General features: G+C 37.6%; 1 protein-coding gene across 2 annotated transcripts in view; it reads left to right on the top strand.

Annotated features, from left to right (window-relative positions):
- Positions 1-4604: 4604 nt before the first annotated feature.
- LOC149552867 (bifunctional 3-dehydroquinate dehydratase/shikimate dehydrogenase, chloroplastic-like) overlaps positions 4605-19936 on the top strand; it is a 230513-nt gene continuing 215181 nt past the window's right edge. For both annotated transcript variants that reach the window (XR_016352975.1, XM_089788398.1), the window contains exon 1: positions 4605-4860. Coding sequence is in view for 1 of the 2 variants with exons in the window: in XM_089788398.1 (XP_089644524.1) it covers positions 4661-4860 (200 nt within the window). In the remaining variant the exon portion in view is untranslated. The remainder of the gene's footprint in view (positions 4861-19936) is intronic.

Genomic DNA, 19936 nt, shown 5'->3' with positions numbered 1-19936 from the left:
CAAAATTTGATCTAATTAGGATCTAGAACAATTACAAAGAAATGGTTAACATAATTACATAAAGTTAATTCAAAGCATTATTTATCCAATTAACATAAATTAAATGCTTATATGAACAAAGCATAATAAGGTAATGACTGAAAGAAAGAGAGTAGAGACAGAAGACAAAACACAATTGATAACAAAGTTCCTCTGTGGGTTGGACTACGTCTCCGGGTTCTGCTCTAATAGAGGAACCAATCCGATTAGCTCCAAAATTAATTACAAGTGTTTTGTCATAATTCTCTTCAAGCACAATTGCAACATTAATCTCCAATGTGCAAGAATAATCACCAAGTCTCCAAAGTCATAATCTTCTTCTCATTACCTGGATGATTTTTCAAAGCATACTACCCTCGTTTTACACATAAAATTAGCCATAATTAGACTTTAACCATCAAACAAACATATAATCTCCCTTGGGAAAATAATCCTTGAAAATATCCCCTTTACCATTTTACAAATATGGCCTTATTTCATTTTTAGGGGCTATCTTAACAAATAAACCTGATTTAACCAAGGTTGGTGGCTAAATCAACTTCAAATCTAACTAACCTATTTATTTTTATGAATTTTCTAATGATGTGGTGGTTAACTTTAACTTTTGGAGATGGTCAGTTAGGAGTTCAACTCCCACCAACCTCCATTTGCTCTTGGCGGTTTATGTACTAAATTTAAATAGATTTCCCTCAAATTAGTAAAGCCACTTGTGTAGCTTAGTGATTAAGGGGGAAGATTAAGATATGGAGGTTGGAAGTTTGAATCTCCTCAACAAATTTTTGCCACCTGATTCCCAATGTGTCATCTCAGCATGCTAACTGTAATGGTAATGTCATCAAAATTCATATTTTTACAACTTACGAAACGAACGCGTTGGAAAGCTCTCCATAGTCCTTCAATTTGAAATCCATTGTTGACCACTTTTGAGATGATTAATTTTTCACCTTTTAATGACCTCTATTTTTGGTTTAACCAAACTTTGACTGACTATAACTTGGCCATCTAACTCTAATTTTGCCCATTCAAGTTGCATTGGAGTCATTATTTTGAACACTTTGTAATGATGTTGATTCTTGAAACATTGAATGAATGAATGAAAGATTTTTAATGACGTCCGCAAGGCCATAAGCCTAAGGGACCCACAAAAATTCCTAGTTAGTCTGATGTGATTTCTCTAGTTTGTCTATTTTGTTGTGAATCTGCATAAGTAAAATGGCCCTCTTGAGGAGTCTTGGTCCTTCGAAAAGGTCTTTTATGTTGTTCACTTTTAATGTTTCTTTGTGTTGGCTACGAATGTCTTTGTATGCTGTACAATCCTTTAGATATTGCCACTCTGCTTCCACCACACCCTCATTGCAAAATCTACAAATTCTGTCCTCCCACCCTTCCTTAGGGACCTTCCATCTACCAGTTTCACATCTCAAACGGTGAGAATCTGATCTCAATTGAGTGATTATGATTTTTGCCTTTCCTTTGATCTTGGCTCCAAAATATTCTTTGTCATTATGTTTGCACGTGAGATTAAATTCTTTGACATAATAGGTTTTTTTTATACCCAACTGGTTTGCCCACATGACAGATTTGATTTTTCCTACAACCTATTTTTTTATTTCAGAATTATTTTTCGGGCACTCTTGGTAGACAATGTTCCACTTGTTGAACCATTTATCATTTTGTTTCTTCCATGTTTTCTTTCGATGAGCCAGTTCTCCATCAACCACCCTACTAGGCCAGTGTTGTGCATCCATTTTACTCACTTTTTTTAGATAGCTCAACAATTTAACAATTGCCGAGGCCTCCACCGGAAACATGCCTGCCTTTGCTAAACTAATCTTGTATGGAATCGTGGATTTGATTTTGAGATTAGTTGTGATGAAGTGTTTCTGAATTCTTTCAATTTGTTGCCATTTATGGTTTGATATGCTGCTCCTCATACCTCGCTGCCATATAAAATAATTGATATCACCAACAACCCAAAGAGGGTTTTCTTAGTCTTCCAATTCCATAACTCTATTGTTCTGCACCTATTTTGAAGAAGATAAGAACCCTTCCATCCTCCCTGTATCCTTTTTGATTTGCATGTTTCACAACTGAGCCAGTAACGGAAATCTATCCCCAGATACTTGTATTCTTCTACAATTTCTAACGCTTTGTCATTAAATATGAAAGTGCATTGTTGTTTTCTCTTCCTCAAGGAAAATACCATAACCTCGGTCTTAGAAGTGTTGACCTCCATCCCTACTTTTGTGCAAAAGGTTTCTAAGTTGTTCAAATGTTCCCTCAACTCCTGTGCTGTTTTTGCAATGAGAATGAGGTCATCAGCATACAAAAGCAATCTGATCACATATTTAGCTAGATGAATTCCTTTTCCATTGGCTTTGTTTATCTATTCCTCTAACTTGTCAATATAGAGGCCAAACAAGGTAGGAGATAGTGGGCACCCTTATTTGATCCCTATGTCACTGCCAAAACATTCCGACATGCGCACTTTGGTTTTGATTTTCACTTCAACCTGTTCATAAAATTTATAAACATCAGCTCTATATTTTGTTCGGACGTCCAATTCTTCTATCCTATTCCATAACTTATCCCTAGGGACGGTGTCAAAAGCTTTCTTAAAGTCAATAAAGTAGCAAAAAGCCTCTTTCCCCTGTTTATACCACGCTTTTTTGATGAGGAGCCTTAGGGTAATGCAATGATCAATGGTGGAATGTTTTGGTCTGAAACCCGCTTGTCCCATAACTCTTTTCCCTTATTTTTCTACCCATCTGTTGATTCTCTACTATATGATACTACCGTAGAGTTTTCTTAATAGGGGGTTCACCACGATGGTGCGGTAGTTGGAAGGGTTGTTGACATTCTCGCTCTTATGGAGAGGAATAACAACACTAGTGGTCCATTCCATGGGAAAGTGATCTTGCGTGACCAATTAAAAATGTTCCTGATGTGTGGAGTCAACAAATCTGTCCCCCGCTTTAGAAATTCAGCCTGCAACCCATCTATATCCTAAGCTTTTGCACTCGCTAATCTCCTTATCCCTAAAATAATGTCTTCATCAGAGAATAGTTCATTTGAATTGTTGGTTATGAGGAGTAAAGCTTCATCCTCCGGTCTTTCATAAAAAGATTTTGCATATTCTAACTATTGAGAATTCATGATTTTATTTTCAATCTGTTTTCTAGCTTGTTGTAACTTTCTCCAAAAATCTTTAGGATTGTGCTTTTCTAACATGATTAGCTCCTTCCTTGATTAATCACATATTCTTCTTTTTTGAATTTGATCAGCTATTTGTATTCTCTTATGATTGTTTTGTTTTCCTTTCTCCTTTTGAATTTTCTTTTTGCGGCCTTGCATTCTTCGTCATACCATGGGTTAGTCAGAAAGGTGTTTGAGATGCTCTTCTCTATCTTTGTTCTCTTACAACCCTTTAGTGCTTCCCGAATCAATGAGATTAGTGAGTTGTTGCTGATATGACTTTTCTTATCACTGTTTTTCTTAGTTTTCGCGATGTCATGATGTATTTGGATCTGCTGTTCAAGAGCGATGAAAAATATCTTTTTATTTTCATTGTTTATAAGAATCTTGCCCTTTTTATTGCCTTTTGTGCTTTCATCTAAGATCTTATCACTTTTCAATCTTTTGACCTTCATATTGTATTTAATATAAAGAGGCATATGGTGTGAATTTAGCTCTATAACATTGGGGACATTTCAATTTCCACTTATATTTATCCCCCAGACCACTAGAAAAAAAGCATAAAATAGAAACCACATGCTTTGTAGACCCCTTCCTGGATTGATAGTGGTAGATGCTACTGTAGTGGGCACATTATGAAATCCTACCGTCGGTGGGTTTGTCACGAGTGATGATATGATATGATATGATAGATTTTAATGACGTCCACAAGACTAAAGTAGTCTATGGGACCCATGCAATCACCCTCCCGAGTTAGGAGCGGAACTAGTCAATTGTAAAGTTTTGGTTAACTTGTCTCTCCTTTTCTGAAGTTTGGTAATCAAATCTGCTGCTCTCTTCACTTGATCTTCCTCGAATAAATAGTTGAAGTCCTTGTTCTGCAGTATTTTTGTATAACTAGATCTGATGTCATTGTAAGCCAGACATTCTTTGACAAAGTGTTGCTCTGTCTCAACTATACCCATATTACAAAATAAACATGTTCTGTCTGCCCACTCTTCCTTTGGAACTTGCCACCGACCAGTTTCACATCGCAACTGATGTGAACTAGTTCGAAGTTGTGCTATCAACATTTTTGCTTTCCAGTTAATAGGTGCTCTTATATAGGCTTTTTCATCATGACTAAAAGTGGGATTAAATTCTTTAATGTAATAAGATTTTTTTTGCCCTATGCGTCTTGTCCATATTGTGAAATTTTTCATTGACAAACTTTTTTATTTCTATAATGTTTTCGGCAAAGTTTGGATGTTGATATCTCATTTTCGCATCCATTTGTCATTTTGCTTCATCCATCCATGTGCTTTTCCGTGCGCTGCAACAGTGGCTCCTCAAATTTAATTAAAAACACGAATATGGCTGAACATGTCCGCAATTGGTGTTTGCGGGAAGATCGTAGTACTCGTCATCTTCAACAGAAGTAAAAGCAATGGCACAAGCTAGTTGTCTTGTCTGCTGTCCACTGGTTGCAAATTCTGTGGAGGAGACAGTGATTCAAATGCACCAGGCCAAAGCCGATGGCGCTGACATTATTGAGCTTAGACTTGACCATCTTCACAACTTTAATCCAAACACGCACTTGCAAATTATTCTCAACCAAAGACTGCTCCCCATCATCGTTACTTATAGGTTTGCTTTCTCTACTTTGTTTCACACTCTAACTTGCATTCAGCTCGCATTAGGTGCTATTTCTAGTAGATTTCAACGTGGGTTCTCCTCACCGCTCATTGTTGATATGCATTTTCTAATGGGTATTGGTAGAGTTGAATTCAAATCATGGTGGCAACCTAGGGTTGCTTGAAACAGTTTTTTTTAATGGTCACTCAATTGTTTCTCAAATTTCAATACAAATTTTAAGGGGTATAGCTTCCATCAGGTTCTGTGGAACCTGCATCCCGTCTTATCAGCTGGTACACCACATCCAGCAAGTCGATTGCATTATTTTTAACCAGTTTTCACATTTTATCATGTCTTCTGTTGCCGGGGTTACTGTAGATGTGCCATACTACTACCACGTGATTCTACTATTGTTATTTGATGTCCTTCGGTTTTGTGAGAGACTAAAGGAATCGACACGAACAGAATTTTGTAGTGGCGGTGATCGATATGCTTGATGAACAGGAACTAAACCTAATATCTGTAATTTATGAATAGAGGTTGATATTATACCCTCTTAACCTCTAGCAATAGTTCCATTCTATGAATCCAAGAATATTTTACATTGAATTTGTTGGAGGTTCAGCCATACTCTGGCTAATTCCCAACTTGAAAAGGACTAAAGTGCCACAGGAGATCCTAGGTTTAAGTCCTAGCTAATCCCTGTATTTCAAAATATTAGGTGAAATTATTTCCTCCTTTCTTTGTTGTTAACTTGTGTTTTGTCTAACAGGAAGTAATAAGACTACAAGTCAATTAAGTCGTGGTCTAGTGGTAATTTGGTAGGAGTTTATCATCACAAGTCTAAGTCAGATTCTGCGAGCCGTATGACAAAAATAATAATCCTGGGAGTTTGATCCGCCTTAGCCAAGATATTGAGCTTCATCAAACCAAAAGTAGGGATAAAAATAGAACGTTACTGCTATTTTTAATTTTTAAAAAATTTTCTCAATACACATATGCTTAACCTGTTCTTGACTTTCAAGCTATTATCTTCAGTGGTGCAGGGGCCCAAGGTCCTGACCAGCCTGGTCAAACCTCAATTTGGACATGTTAGGTTGATAATAAGTGTCTTAATTGACACAAAACATTATGTTAAGTTTCAAGCATCTAAATTTCATTTAGGCAAGTTTCATTCATGTTGTAATAAGACCTATGAGCAAGATCTGGGTTATTCAATGTTGGTCAACGCTAATATTTGACCAAAATTATGCATTTTTATGTTTATTAGGAGTCTTCTATGTTTTGACATGCATTTGTAGGCATTTGATGGTATTTTGAGTGAAAATCAATAAAAGATGCAAAATGACCAAAAAAAAGTTCTCATGCAATAAATTTTTTTGCCGAGCAACTTTTGCAATTTTTGGAAAGGCCAACAGTCATGGCCATGTAATGGTCGAACAATGAGGAATGAATGTGAAAGGTCAAGAGACATGACCTACATTTTATTGTTTTCCAACCGAGGAGGAGGTTGGACATGATAAGGAAGTTTGAATCAATAAAATAAGCAAGTTTTGGTGGGAAAATTGTGCAGGACAGCAAGTACAGTCTGGGATTTCCTTGCAGTTGACATTCTTGGTACATGTTTTCATTGTAAATAGTTGTATTTTACTTTGTAGAGTGTTAATTACTTTGGTTGTAGTAGAATAGATTTGAATAAAGTTTACTTTGTAGTTTTATCTACTGGTTACCCTAATTTGTACCCAGGGTTTTATCTCAAATGGACTCTCCCTCCTAAACCCCACGGTGAAAAGCCCTAAATATTGGTGTGCAGAAGGGGTATAGGATGGAGAATAGAGTATTACAACTTGTATTCATTTTACCCACCAACTTAGGGTCTCCTGATAGCAAATAAGCTAAGCATCTTCATGTGCTTAGTGTGCAGACAGTCAGGAATCACATTGCAGAAGGCAATATGGGGGTTGCAGATGTTTGATACTTTGAAGATGGAAGTGTTGTGAGATGTCCTAAGTGTTGGCAAAGCCATTCTTGAAGTGGGGTTTAGCGTGTGATGAATTTTAGTGCAAACTGTAGTTTTAGTCCAAATTAGGCCTAAACTAGGGCTTGAGAGTTAAGGGGTAAGGAGGACAGACCGAGAACTCACCTTTTGGGATTTGTTAGGTTTACATGACCTATGAAAGGTTATCTAATTGGTTTGGTAGTCTCTTTGTAAGATTTGTGACTTTGGTGATTAAAGCTGTGGAATAGGGCTACAAGGAAGAGCCCCTATTAGGTCTCCTAGAGCAACTTGTTGTTCAGGCTTAGGAGAGTGCCGAAAACCTATTGGTTGGTCTTGAAACTTGGTGAAAAGGTGGAGAATAGTGTAATGGGGTGTAGTAGGGCCTAAGATCCTGGAGGGTGCAAGGGAGTGAGGTGTAGGAGGAATTTGGTTACCTTTGTGAAGGCTTGTGGATACCTGGAAGGCTGAGATGGATTTGAAGGGTGAAGTGTAAGTGTTAAGGGAACCATTCACCACCTCTCTAGCCATAGGTAGATCTTGAGGGACAGGAGGAAGTACTGGTTGGGCTTAGAAGAAGCTCAAGTAAGGATAGTAAGAGCATTGTAGTTGATTACACCCATTACTGGCATCATTTAGGCAATTGGATCTCGGAAGACAGTTCTCATCTTGTTTGATTCAGCTAAACGTTATGATTGATTAAAGAGATAGGCACATTAATGTGGTTCATAGCCAAACAGCATAGATAGATGCTATATACAGAAGGCCAATAGCTGTACTACCAAAAAACTCACAATATAGTAGAATCTGCAATCATGCTCTCCCATAAAATTATAAAAGACCAGGAAGTTCTACCATTCTACGTATAGCTCTCAAACTAGAAGTAAGTTTAGATTTAATGTAGAAGTTGCTATAATCTTGTTGATGGTCATTAACTTATTGCAAGCCATGTTTAACGGAAATACAAACATTGAATTCCTAAACGAAACAGAAGTCTTTAGCTTTAACAATTATTCTAGACCAAATCTAAGCTTGAAGTAAAATTATACAGTTGACTCTCGATCATCTTGTTTGGAACACTTAAGCTTCACAACATTGATTTTGCTCATAACCAAATAACAGGGGTGGTTGTTTGATACAGAAGGCCGATACCTGTACTAGCAAAATTCTTGCAATATAATAAAAACTTCAATCATCCTCTCATGTACTGAAATAAAAGATTGGGAAGTAGTATCAAAGTCTACTTCTAGCTGTCAAATTCGAAATTATCCCATATTTAGTGTCAAAGCCTAAAGGAGCTAAGATAATGTTGATTGTTATTACAATCCATGTTTAACAGAAATACAAACGTTGAATTCCTAAACAAAACAAAAGCTTATAGCTTATGGCAAGTAATATACGGAAGCTAAGGGTAGAGTAAATATTGGCAGGTTAAACTGATAGTTTAAGATTTGCCCTTTTGATTTTCCCAAAGGATTCTCACTGAAAAAAATGATACATAGAGCAGAGATGATGACTGACCTGTCCCAAGACTAGAGTTTTGGTTTTTCTTTAATTCACTATATTATTTTTGAATCTTGAGTCCCTTGTGGAAGGTGACATGTCTTTCAGCAAGATATTGTACAAATTCAAATTGTGCTGTGTGTCATGCCCTGTCAAGGAGTGTACCAGATCTCAACGTTAATAAAACCATGACCACAGCCTTACTGATTAAATCAAACTGTGATAAGCTCTGCTGGCTCAACCTCTACACAATTCTGTAAATGTCTGAATTTTGGTTTTTTTTGCAAGGTTCGTGTATTTTACACACAAACACACACACAAAGACACACACACACATGTGTGTTTGCATTAAATTGAAAATGCATAAATAAAATGAATTTAACCCTTGCTAAAAACTGGCACAGAGATTTATCTTTATTTCAAGCAATTGACAATAGCAAAGCAACATTTGCAATTATTGAAAAATAAGAAATGAAATTTTGCATTAACCTTTAACCTGGATGCAAACCCCACTAACACCATATTGAAAAATAAGAAGAGAAACTCTAGTTTCGCTTCAGATCATTACAATTTACACCATACTGAAATATCCTTGGACGCCAGTTCTCTTGTTAATTAAGGACCCCATTTAAGCATGCCTTTGGGCCTAGTAGTTGGATGGCTGCACTCTATGACCTATGCGGGCTCACAATGAGGATCGGCCTTTACTGGACCTCCTCAAATTCTATATAAGGGCTGTGTTTCTGCATTAGCTGGTTGCCTAAGGTATAATTCTGATATTAACTTTTGAAATAGCCTTCAAATTGCTTCAAACCATGTATTGATTCTTCACCTATAAGCTCTAAATGGAATCGTGAATGAAGCTCATAGTATAACAAATCTTAGTGTTTATTTCAACACCTCAAAAGCTGAATTTCTTGAAGAAGATGTCATTCTCCAAGCTGCAGAAACTCTTGAAAGTTACACCAAGCCCCAAGAAGAAACTCACGCCAAAACCATGTCAAGAAGTCTATTTGTAGTAATGGCCAATTTACTTCATGAAGCTTTTACATAAACTTGATGCCAAACACTTATTGCTTTTTGTGTTTTTAAAACATATAATATATATTTTTATTGCTTTGGGTGTTGACCTGCAGGAGCTCCTCTCACCCTAGGGGCCCCAATTGCACTACCATGCTCCTCCCGTCCTAGTTTTGCCCTCTAGACAAAAACATCTGCTGAATGGCTGTGGCAAGTTGCTGCAAAACAGTAGTCACCTGCTGCAGCCCTGCTGCAAGATCCATAAATACTTCCATGGCTTCCCTATCCTCATTAATATTTGCCTTCCTAGGTGGACTACCACCTCTTCTGTTGCCCATTGTGTTCAATTATGTTTCTTCTACTTGTTCAATCTGGGCTTCTATTCTTCCCTTGTGTGAATATTATATGCTAGGATCAAATCTCTGTGGCTGCATATATTACCCAATCCTACAAGATAGATAGATAGATAGATAAAATTTTAACGTCCATGAGGCTAAAAATAGCCTATGGGACAGCAAGACAACTCAAGCAGACTTAAGTAGCAATGTTCGCTGTTTGTGCAGAATGATGATGAGTCCACCCAATTGCTCAATGTACTCTTATATACTGTGAAGATGACAAGAAACTGCTCTGATATACTGTGAGAGCCCTGTTGGCTCAACCTCTACCAAATTTTGTAAATGTTTGAATTTTGATTGTTTTTGCAGGTTTTAATACATTCAATAAAATGAATTTAACCCTTGCTAAATACTGGCAAGAATATCTCTTTATTTAAATCAATTGACAATTACAAAGCAACATTTGCAATTATTGAATTAAAAAACCTAGATGCAAATGCCATTTATAGAGAAACTCCAATTTCGCTTCAGATCATTACGCCATACTGAGATATCCTAGGATGCCAGTCCTCTTGTCAATTAAGGACCCCAATTAAGCACACGTTTGGTCCTAGAAGTTGGAGGATTGCACTCTAAGACCTACGTGGGCTCACAATGAGGATCGACTGCTGCTGGATCTCCTCAAATTCTATACAAGATCTACGTTTCTGTATTAGCTGTCTGCCTAGGTATAATTCTGCTATTACCCTTTGAAAAAACCTTCAAATTGCTTCAAACACTATATCGATTCTTCACCTGTAAGCTCTAAGTGGACTTTTGAATGAAACCCACACTATATAAAATCTCAGTGTTTATTTCAACATGTCAAATGAATTTCTTGAAGATCATGTTCTCCAAGTTGCATAAACCCTAGGAAGTTACACCAATTGCCAAGAAGCTCACGGCAAAATCATGTCAAGAAATCCATTCATAAATGTTGGCAAATTTTTTTGTATGTCACTAAGACTACAACTTACAAAATGGAAACTTTAGGCAATGATGTAGTGAGATAAATCTCTCCTCTCAGCAATAGGGGAGGCTCCCTTCTTACCGTAGGTAGCTACAACATAAACTTGACTGAAATTGACAACTGGGCGGTTCTCTTAATCAATTCCTCTGTAACAACTACTACTTTGCGAATTAACAAAATGCATCTATTGCTATGGCAATACCGGTGGCTTAGTAACTGATGTAAGAACAATTCTTAAGACAACAATTATAACTTAATTTGTTTGATTGATAGTAAGAACCCAAAGTCTCTTATGATCAATCATTTTTGAAGAATAAAGCAAATAGCTAACAAGCACACAGTCTCTTGCCAACCATCCAAATTGAAATAATATACTATAATTAAAGCACAAAGTCTTTGATTTCCTAATACTTGCAGCCACTACTATCTATCACAATTTGTCCTCCTGCAACACAAAGTCTTCAAAAGTTCAAATTGGCTTTGGATGTAATAGGCAACTCAAAGTTTGCACAATTGAACTCAAATCCCTCTTGAACAAAGCATTAAAATTCACAATCAATTTCTATAAAATGTTGTCACATAACACCTTGAATCAACACAAAGTTTGAAAACAAGTTGCCCCTGTTACTGAAAGCAATCTGATTTACATCCAAGCACAAAGTCTTAGAGTGCACATACAAACTGACAAAGTTTTCTTGCCTTGTCAAAAGATCATTATTTACAATGAGCTCCCTCCTTTATATAGGAAAAGAAGAGAGAGAAAGGTGGAGAGAAAATGGGAAATCTTCAACCACCTTGACCTATTAAAAAACAAACTCCTAACTAACTTTGACTTATTCAAAATTGCATGCCTAATGTAGTTGTAACTTGATTACATGTTAGAATTTTGCATGCGATACTATCACATGCAATTACATCTTGTTTTTCCATTACATGTAATATGTCAATTACAAATTAGAAATTACATGATGAAAATATTCTAAATGCCTGGCAAGACATGACATCTATTACATCATCCTTTTTTTGTCTTCATGCTGCTATAGGATGCTCAATGGTTGATGTGCTCGGGTTTGGTGGAAGCATATTTATTTGGAACATGAACTTGCATCCTTAATTGCTTTGTAGTATAATGGTGGCGGTCTCTTAAAAAACACATTTGTTTCTCTCCATCTCCATCTTCGAAACATTTTATGCATGCAATCATTCTCTCTTGTCATTGTAGGCTCCATTATGTGATCATTATTGCCTTGTGTCCCTCTTTCTTCTTTTGATGTCTGGGGTTATGCATGTTGTCGTTATTGAGTTTCTAGGAAAAGCTATAATATGGTCTTTCAAGCATAGATGAGTCCATTGCACACTTTTGATGTACAAGTGTGGATTTTGGGATTTTGACATATGGAGTATTTGGTTTAATAAGCTCAAAATATGTGCCGATATGGTGGAAAACCCCAAAAATGGGTTTTTGGAGGTAAAAAGCATGGGCGGACAATAAGCTTTATACGTGGGAAATACATGAAAATGGATGGAAAGATGTATACCTAGCATGAGATTTTGTGTTTTCATCATAAGTAAATGTGCATGCACATGCAAGCAACCATCATCACGAGTATTTAATTCATGTAGCAGCGGTATGCAAGGTATGAATGGAGTGCATGCAAGTGGGATTTTAGATCCAAAAGCATGCGATAAATCATAAATGAGATCACTTTCTTTGACAATTTCATTCAAGAATAGGGATTTTAATCCCAACTGCATATGAAAGCAAGATGAAGCACTTGCCTATGCAACTTGAAATAGAAGGAGCACATATTATATATAAAACTAATGCAAATCTAAAAATAAAATGAAGAGGTTTGAAATCATACTATTTTGTTGGGATTGCATCTTTTCTTCTATGTTGTTGTCCATATTATTTTTCTTTAAAGTTTAATGTTTAAATGTCGTTTCTTCTATTTCTTTTACTGATTGTTTGATGAAATACTTTTGTCAATGATCCCTTTTGTAGCTGTCTTCTTATGTGGTAATGTTGCGGATGCTATGTTTGAATTTGCTTCCTCCAAATCTTTTACTAATTCTTGTGTTATACCTAGATTGGGAATATCCTTTTCCTTTTTAGTTTGTTTATGAGAGTTGTGCTCATTATGCCATAACATTAACTGATCGCAAATATCATTATGAATTAGAATTATTTCCTTGATTAGCTGATTTTAGTTTCTCATACTTTCCTGAGTTTCCTCTATATATCCTTGTTACTGTTGGCATTTTGCACATTGATCCTTCTCACTGTCCTTTTCCTATTGGATGTTAGTGCCTTGCAATTGTGCTACTGCATTTTCTTGTTTTGGAAGTCTTGGAATAAGATTTCTGCTATCTCTGTTTTTTCAATTCCTTCTTTAGTGATGCTAAGACTTCCGTTCTGCTCTTGTTCTACCAAGTCCAAGCTATTTGTTGGTGAGCTTTCCTCTGGATATTGAGCCAAACCCTCTTCTAAGTTTTCACCTTCTTCAAGGGTGTTGCTGTTGTCCCAAGGGTTGATAATGGATGCTTTATTCTTTTCCCTTTTTTCTTCATCGTCCTGATGTTGATGCTTCCTTGGTTCTTCCTCATTGGTTGTTGGCTTCCCTTCTGGCATATGATTTAGGCCATCCTTTCTTAATTTTCCTCCTTTTTTCTTTGGATGTATATATAATTTTGCTCCCTAATCTGTGTCTACTTAGATGACTACTTCTTTTACGCACATCTTTCTCTATCACTACCTTTTTGGGAGTTGGGCTTTTGTTGTCATCTAGTGATCTTCGAGCTCAAAATTCCCTAAGGTTACAAGATCCTCTTGTATAGATTTGTCTTCCTATGAGCATAGTGGTAATTATATCTAGAATCTGAATCATATAGGGCTATTTTACGAAGTAATTGGTAAAATACTTGCTTGTTATAACAGGGACCAAAAGATCATTATATACAAAAGAATAAAATGATGTTTCCTTAGGAAACGATTGTAAAGAATAGAAACATTCTATTCTAGCTTAGAAAACGAAAAAAACTGTAGCTAACTAAAGCTAACTAGATATTTACAATAGATTACTATTAACTAATAATAGATGATTATCTATTATCGTAATACCCTCCCTTAATGGTTTATCTATCTAGAATACCAAGCTGTCCTTTGAATTTGACAAACTTATCAGGACCAAGAGGCTTGGTGAGAATGTTTGCAGTCTGATTTGTGGTCGGAACATACTACAAATCTATTGTCCCTTCTTTAACCTGCTGTCGTATGTAATGACAGTGAACATCCACATGTTTGGTTTGTTCATGGAAGACTGGATTTCGGGCTAACTTGATAACGCATTTGTTATCAACAAATAGAGTAGTCGGTCCTATTGGTGACATCTACATATCCTCAAGCATCTGATGAAGCCAAACAACTTCACATCCTGTCTTAACAGTCCCTTTGTAGTCGGCCTTTGTAGAGGAGAGAGAAACTCCCTGTTGCTTCTTATTGGTCCATGTGACTGCATCAGATCCCAAACTGAACACATATCCAAAAGTTGACTTTTCATCATCAATAGAGCCTGCCCAATTTGAATTTGTGAACCCACTGGGTTTAGGATTAGAACTTCAAGAGTATTGAAATCCATAATCTGAAGTGCCCTTTACATAACGAAGCACACGCTTTGCTGCCATCCAATGATCAGCCTTAGGAGCTGTCATAAAGCGTGAGATATAACTGATTGTGAAATTGATATCGGGCCTAGTAGCAGAGAGGTAGATGAGGTTGCCTACTAGTTCCCTGTATGTAGTGTCATTAATGGAAGGAGAATCAGACTTTGTGGATAACTTGAGACCTTTCTCCATAGGTGTAGATGCAGACTTGCAATCTTGCATACAAAATTTGTCTAACAGGGCCCTGGCATATTTGGATTGAGAGATGAATATACCAGAAGATTGTTGCCAAACTTCAACACCTAGGCAATAATGCATGAGCCCAAGGTTAGTCATATCAAAAGATTGGCATAAATTTTGTTTGATTCCCTGAATCAAAGACGTTGAATTGTCAGTGATGATTAAATCATCCACATAAATAACTAGAAGGATGATGTCATTGTCAGTAGTCTTGATGTACAAATTTGAGTCTGAAGAACTCCTCTTGAAGCCTTGATCACTGAGGTACTTATCAATTTTTATGTACTATGCCCACGAGGCCTGCTTCAAGCCATAGATAGCTTTTACCAATCTGAGAACCTAATAGTCTTTACCAACAACTTTGAAACCAAGAGGTTGTGTCATGTAGACCTCTTCATAGAGATCACCATTCAAGAAAGTACTCTTGCCGTCCATCTGATGGACCTTCCAACTAAACTGTGCTGCCATGGCTAGGACTAATCTGATTCTGTCATCTTTGTAGTAGGTGCAAAGGTCTCCTCATAATCAATGCCCTGATGCAAAGAAAAGCCCTTCGCTACTAAACAAGCTTTGTACTTATTCAAAGTACCATCTGATTTGTATTTAATTCTGTAGACCCATTTGCAGCCCATGGGTTTCTTCTTTGGTGGAAGATCAGAAAGGATCCAGGTGTTGTTATTCAGCAGGCTTTGGTGTTCAGATGTCATGGCCTGTTCCCACTCTAGAATTCCTTTAGCCTCGGAATATGTTTGAGGTTCAAAAACATTGTGAATGTTGGCCATGAGAGCAAAGTTAATAGACTCTATAGTTTTGCTCTTTTTCTTAGCAGTTCTCCCATCAATAAGCTCGTCATCACGAAGATCAACAAGTGTCTTAGCCCACCACTTAGGCCGAAGAGGAGAACGACCAACATGAGTATTAGGAGATGCTTGGCGATCAGGTTCCTCATCAGAAGAATCGGGATCAAACTCAGGTGAAGCATCTACAAATCGAGGTGATCCTGCAGAAGAAACCAGAGGTGTCTGTACAGGGATCACTGGTATAACTGGAGTTGCAGGAGCTACTAGAGCCCTCCCATTGGGTGGACCTAATGGAGGCCGAACTCCCAAGTCATAAGCCTTCATAGGCTGGTCTGCTGGATCAGGAACATGAGAAACATGCATGAAAGGTCCTCGCTGCTCATCAAAGACTACATCACGGCTGTAGATGAGACGAGATGTCTCTATATCGGTTAGGCGGTAGGCTTTGTGAAGACTGCTATATCCAGCAAGCATGAGTTTTTGACTCTTGGCATCTAAGTTGGTGCATGATGCATCAGAGATCCAAACAAAAGCAAGGGAGCCAAAAACCATTAGGTGACTAATTCTGGGCTTGCGACCTGACCAGGCCTCTTTCGGAGTTTTACCTTTGACAGCCACTGTGGGTGACCAATTCAATAGATAAATGACAGTGTTAAATGCTTCTGCCCAAAACTTCTTTGGAACATGTTTGCATTCGAGCATAGATTGAGCCATCTCGGTGATTGTCCAGTTTCGATGTTCAACTACATTGTTTTGTTGTGGCGTGTGGGGTGTGGTTAACTGGTGTTTAATGCCATGTGTATCCAAGAAGCTGGAGAAAACATTAGAGTGAAATTCCCCCCATTGTCTGATCTAAGAGTAATAATAGATTTCCCAGACTCTTTTTCAACTAAAGGTTTAAACTTCCGAAATACGGGAAGTGCATCTAATTTCTTTTTAAGGAAATACACCCACATTTTTCTACCGAAATCATCAACAAACAATAGAAAATACCTGGACCCAAGAATAGAAGGAGTGGCAATAGGGCCGCAATTATCGGCACGAACAACCTGAAGTACTTGAGAAGCTTGCCATGAATTGCCATTGGTGAAAGGTGTGCGATGTTGCTTCCCAGCCTGGCATGCATCACAAACTACAAGTTGTTCAGTTTGAATCTCTGGCAATCCAAGAACAAGCTCATCCCAAGCAAGTTGTGAGAGATAATGCATATTTTAAAGTGCCCATATCACTGATGCCAAAGTGTGCTGACAGAAGGCTGCTGAGTAGCCATAGCGAAGTACTGAGAATCACCAGAATCAGTAAGTCTGAAAAGACCACGATCCTCAAGACCCATTGCAACAATAGATTGAGTCGCTCGATCAGTGATGGTGTACTGATGTAAACTGAAGGTGACATCCAAGTGTGGAGAATGTCGTAGCAATTGATTGACTGAGAGTAGATTTAGTTCCATCCCTGGAACATAGTACACATCGAGAAATATGAGGTTCCTCCTAGCAACCTGAATTTGAATATTGCCTTTGTCGACAACTGTTTACTCTTCTCCGTCACCAAAAAAACAGAGTATGAATAAGGCTGGTAGTCAGTACACCAGTCTTTGCAGTGAGTGAAATGACGAGAGGCACCTGAAACAATGTACCAGGCAGACAACTTCATATGATCTGCAAATCTTTTAGTCATGAAGGCGTAAAAGGTAGACTTCGTCTGCTCAGTGTGCTCTGCACTGTTCACTTGGGCTGCGAACCTAATTGCTTAGATTGTGCAGCTAAGCATTTCCAACATTCTGCCTTAATGTGATTAAACTTGTGGCATTAGTTGCATTGAATGTTCTTCTTTCGGGAACCATCTGATGGTGGAGTAGAAGACTTCAGCTGAGATGGCTGGTGAAAATTGTTTTTATCCTTCTGAAAGGATTTTGCAGAAAAGGCTTGCTTTGTGGAGGTGGAGGTGGAGCTGCTACCAAAATGTTGTTTACACTAGTCTTGCTAAAGTAGCAATGTGCAGAGATCAGTGAACTTCAAATCAACACCAGAAGATGTGATGTTGAGTCTCGATAAAATGCTCACAGGACTTTGGTAAACTCTGAAGAGAGATAACCACAATATCCTCTTTCATCTTGTGACCGATGGCAAGTAATTAATCACAAATTTCCTGAATTGGATTCAGGTGTGCCTAGAGTGAGGTGCGCCCATCCATGACAATAGAAAACAGAGTGTTCTTCAAAAAGAAAGCTCCACTTTTGTTAGAAGTCTAATGACGACCTTTGAGGTGTGTCCAAATCTTGACAGCTGTCTTGTCGGATGGAATCTGAGAAAGCTGATCATCAACCATGAATAATTTGAAAAGCATCACTGCCTCTCGATTATTCAGATCCCATGTATCCTGATCAAAACCCAGAGCAGTGAGACGCTTCGTAACACCTAGTGCAAGTTGATCGGTGTTCCGATATTCAAAAATTGCGATGATCTGTTGCATCCAAGTGCCATAATCTCGACCATTGAAATTTGAGTTGTGCTCGAGCAGAATGTTTGTCAAAGATGCCATGGCACGTTGTTCAATGAAAAATTGTGAAAATCGACGAAGACACGTTCTTAGAGGCTAAAAAATAGAAGACCCTAAAAAATCGAAGAGTGATCCATAAGAGAGCTCGAAAAACTTAGAAGGAATATGGTGTCATCTTTTGAATCCATTGGCTCAAAAATCGAGGCACCCAAAAAATCTGACGACGACCCAGTTGAGCTCTTGAAAAAACCACTAAGAATTTGAAATCAAGATATTTTTTCGAGCTCAAAAATTAGGGTTTCGAAAAAAACACAGTCGATAGCCATGAATGGTTGAAATGGCAAAAAATTGGTTTTTGTAGGCCAAACAAGTGATGATTTTAGGGGCAAAAATCGTCGGTTTGAGTTCCAAAGAACGCAAATAATAATGCTTTCTTCAGTAGGAACATGGCTAGAAAAATGGTGACTTGAAGAAACGAGGGCACCAATTATGCCATGAGTTGCAATCATGGGTTGAGCAGGAAATCGTGCAGGTCGCAGTTTGGAGACGCAACTGTTCCAGTCGCGATTTACAGAGGGCAAAAACCACCAAAAACAAAATGCCAAGAAATCGCTAATTTGCTGATTTTTTATTTTTAGAAAAATGCCCAAGAAAATACACCTCTTTTTCAGACGAATTCATAGATCTTTGTCTTTGAAACCCTAGCTGTGACTAGGTATTATGAAGCATGTAAAAAACCATGAAAGACTTTAGAAATAATTTCAAAATTTTTGGAGTAGATAATTTCGAAAGAAATTGTAAAAAATTCGGAAAAATTTGAAGTCTAGGCTTTGATACCATATTACAAAGTAATTGGTAAAATACTTCCCTGTTATTAATAGGGACCGAAAGGTCATTATATACAAAAGAATAAAATGATGTTTCCTTAGGAAACGATCGTAAAGAATAGAAACATTCTATTGTAGCTGAGAAAGTGAAAAAAGCTAAGTTGACGATTCGGGTTCGGGGACGGGTTCAGGTTCGGGGTTCGGTTCGTGGGTTCGGGCAATTTTTTTTTTCCCCATTTGGGTTCGTGGGTGGGTTCGTGAGTGTATATATATATATATATAGAGAGAGAGAGAGAGAGAGAGAGAGAGAGAGAGAGAGAGAGAGACACACACACACAAAAGAGAAACATGCATAGTTGCAAAACAAAATCATTTCACAATGTGAACAATTGTTGCTTGATCATTGATCAATGCCAAATGCCAAAGGGTTTTGGGTCCCTTCAAAACATGATTTTACCTGAATCTAAAAACATTAAATACTCGCTCATTAATCTATCTTCATGATTGTAAAGAAGATTATACATTGAATTACTAAATTGCAAAACATGGACTAGTTCATCAAATAATACATTGAATTACTAAATTGCAAAACAAAGACTAGTTCATCAAATAATAAAGTTTGAAACATGATGATAGATGACAAGTGTTTAGTAGTTTATCAATAATCATAGTATCAAATGCCCTTCAAGGGTCAATTGGATCATCATAAAATGAGAGATCAATGGCTTCATCCCCAACTGCAACTATATCTAGAGCTTCATCATTGGAACCCAAACTGGTTCCACTAGTTCCATATGCTGCTATATCATCGTCCTCCTCCTTGACATAAGGGATTAGATGAGTGAAATGTTTTTTATTAAGTTCCTTTAAGAGTTACAGAAGAAAACAATTTAAAAAACACTCTTTAAAGTTGTTTTCAGCCCTGGGTTCGCTGTGGGTTCGTCTGGGTTCGCTCCAGCAAGGACCCGGACGAATCCACAGTCAAAACTAAGGACCCTGCCCGGACTCGCAGCGAACCCAGGGGTGAATTTGGACCCGTGCGGACTTGGACTCGAATCCGGGCAGCAGGGTATGAATCTGGCAACTTAGGAAAAAAGCTACAGCTAACTAAGGCTAACTAGATATTTACAATAGATTACCATTAACTAATAATAGACGATTATCTATTATCGTAATAAGCTAGACTCTGAATG

The sequence above is a fragment of the Cupressus sempervirens genome, chromosome 6 (genome assembly GCF_028749045.1).
Source record: "Cupressus sempervirens isolate cs-2001-9-10 chromosome 6, ASM2874904v1, whole genome shotgun sequence".
Taxonomy (NCBI): Eukaryota; Viridiplantae; Streptophyta; class Pinopsida; order Cupressales; family Cupressaceae; genus Cupressus; species Cupressus sempervirens.
This window is presented reverse-complemented; position numbering and strand designations above follow the sequence as displayed.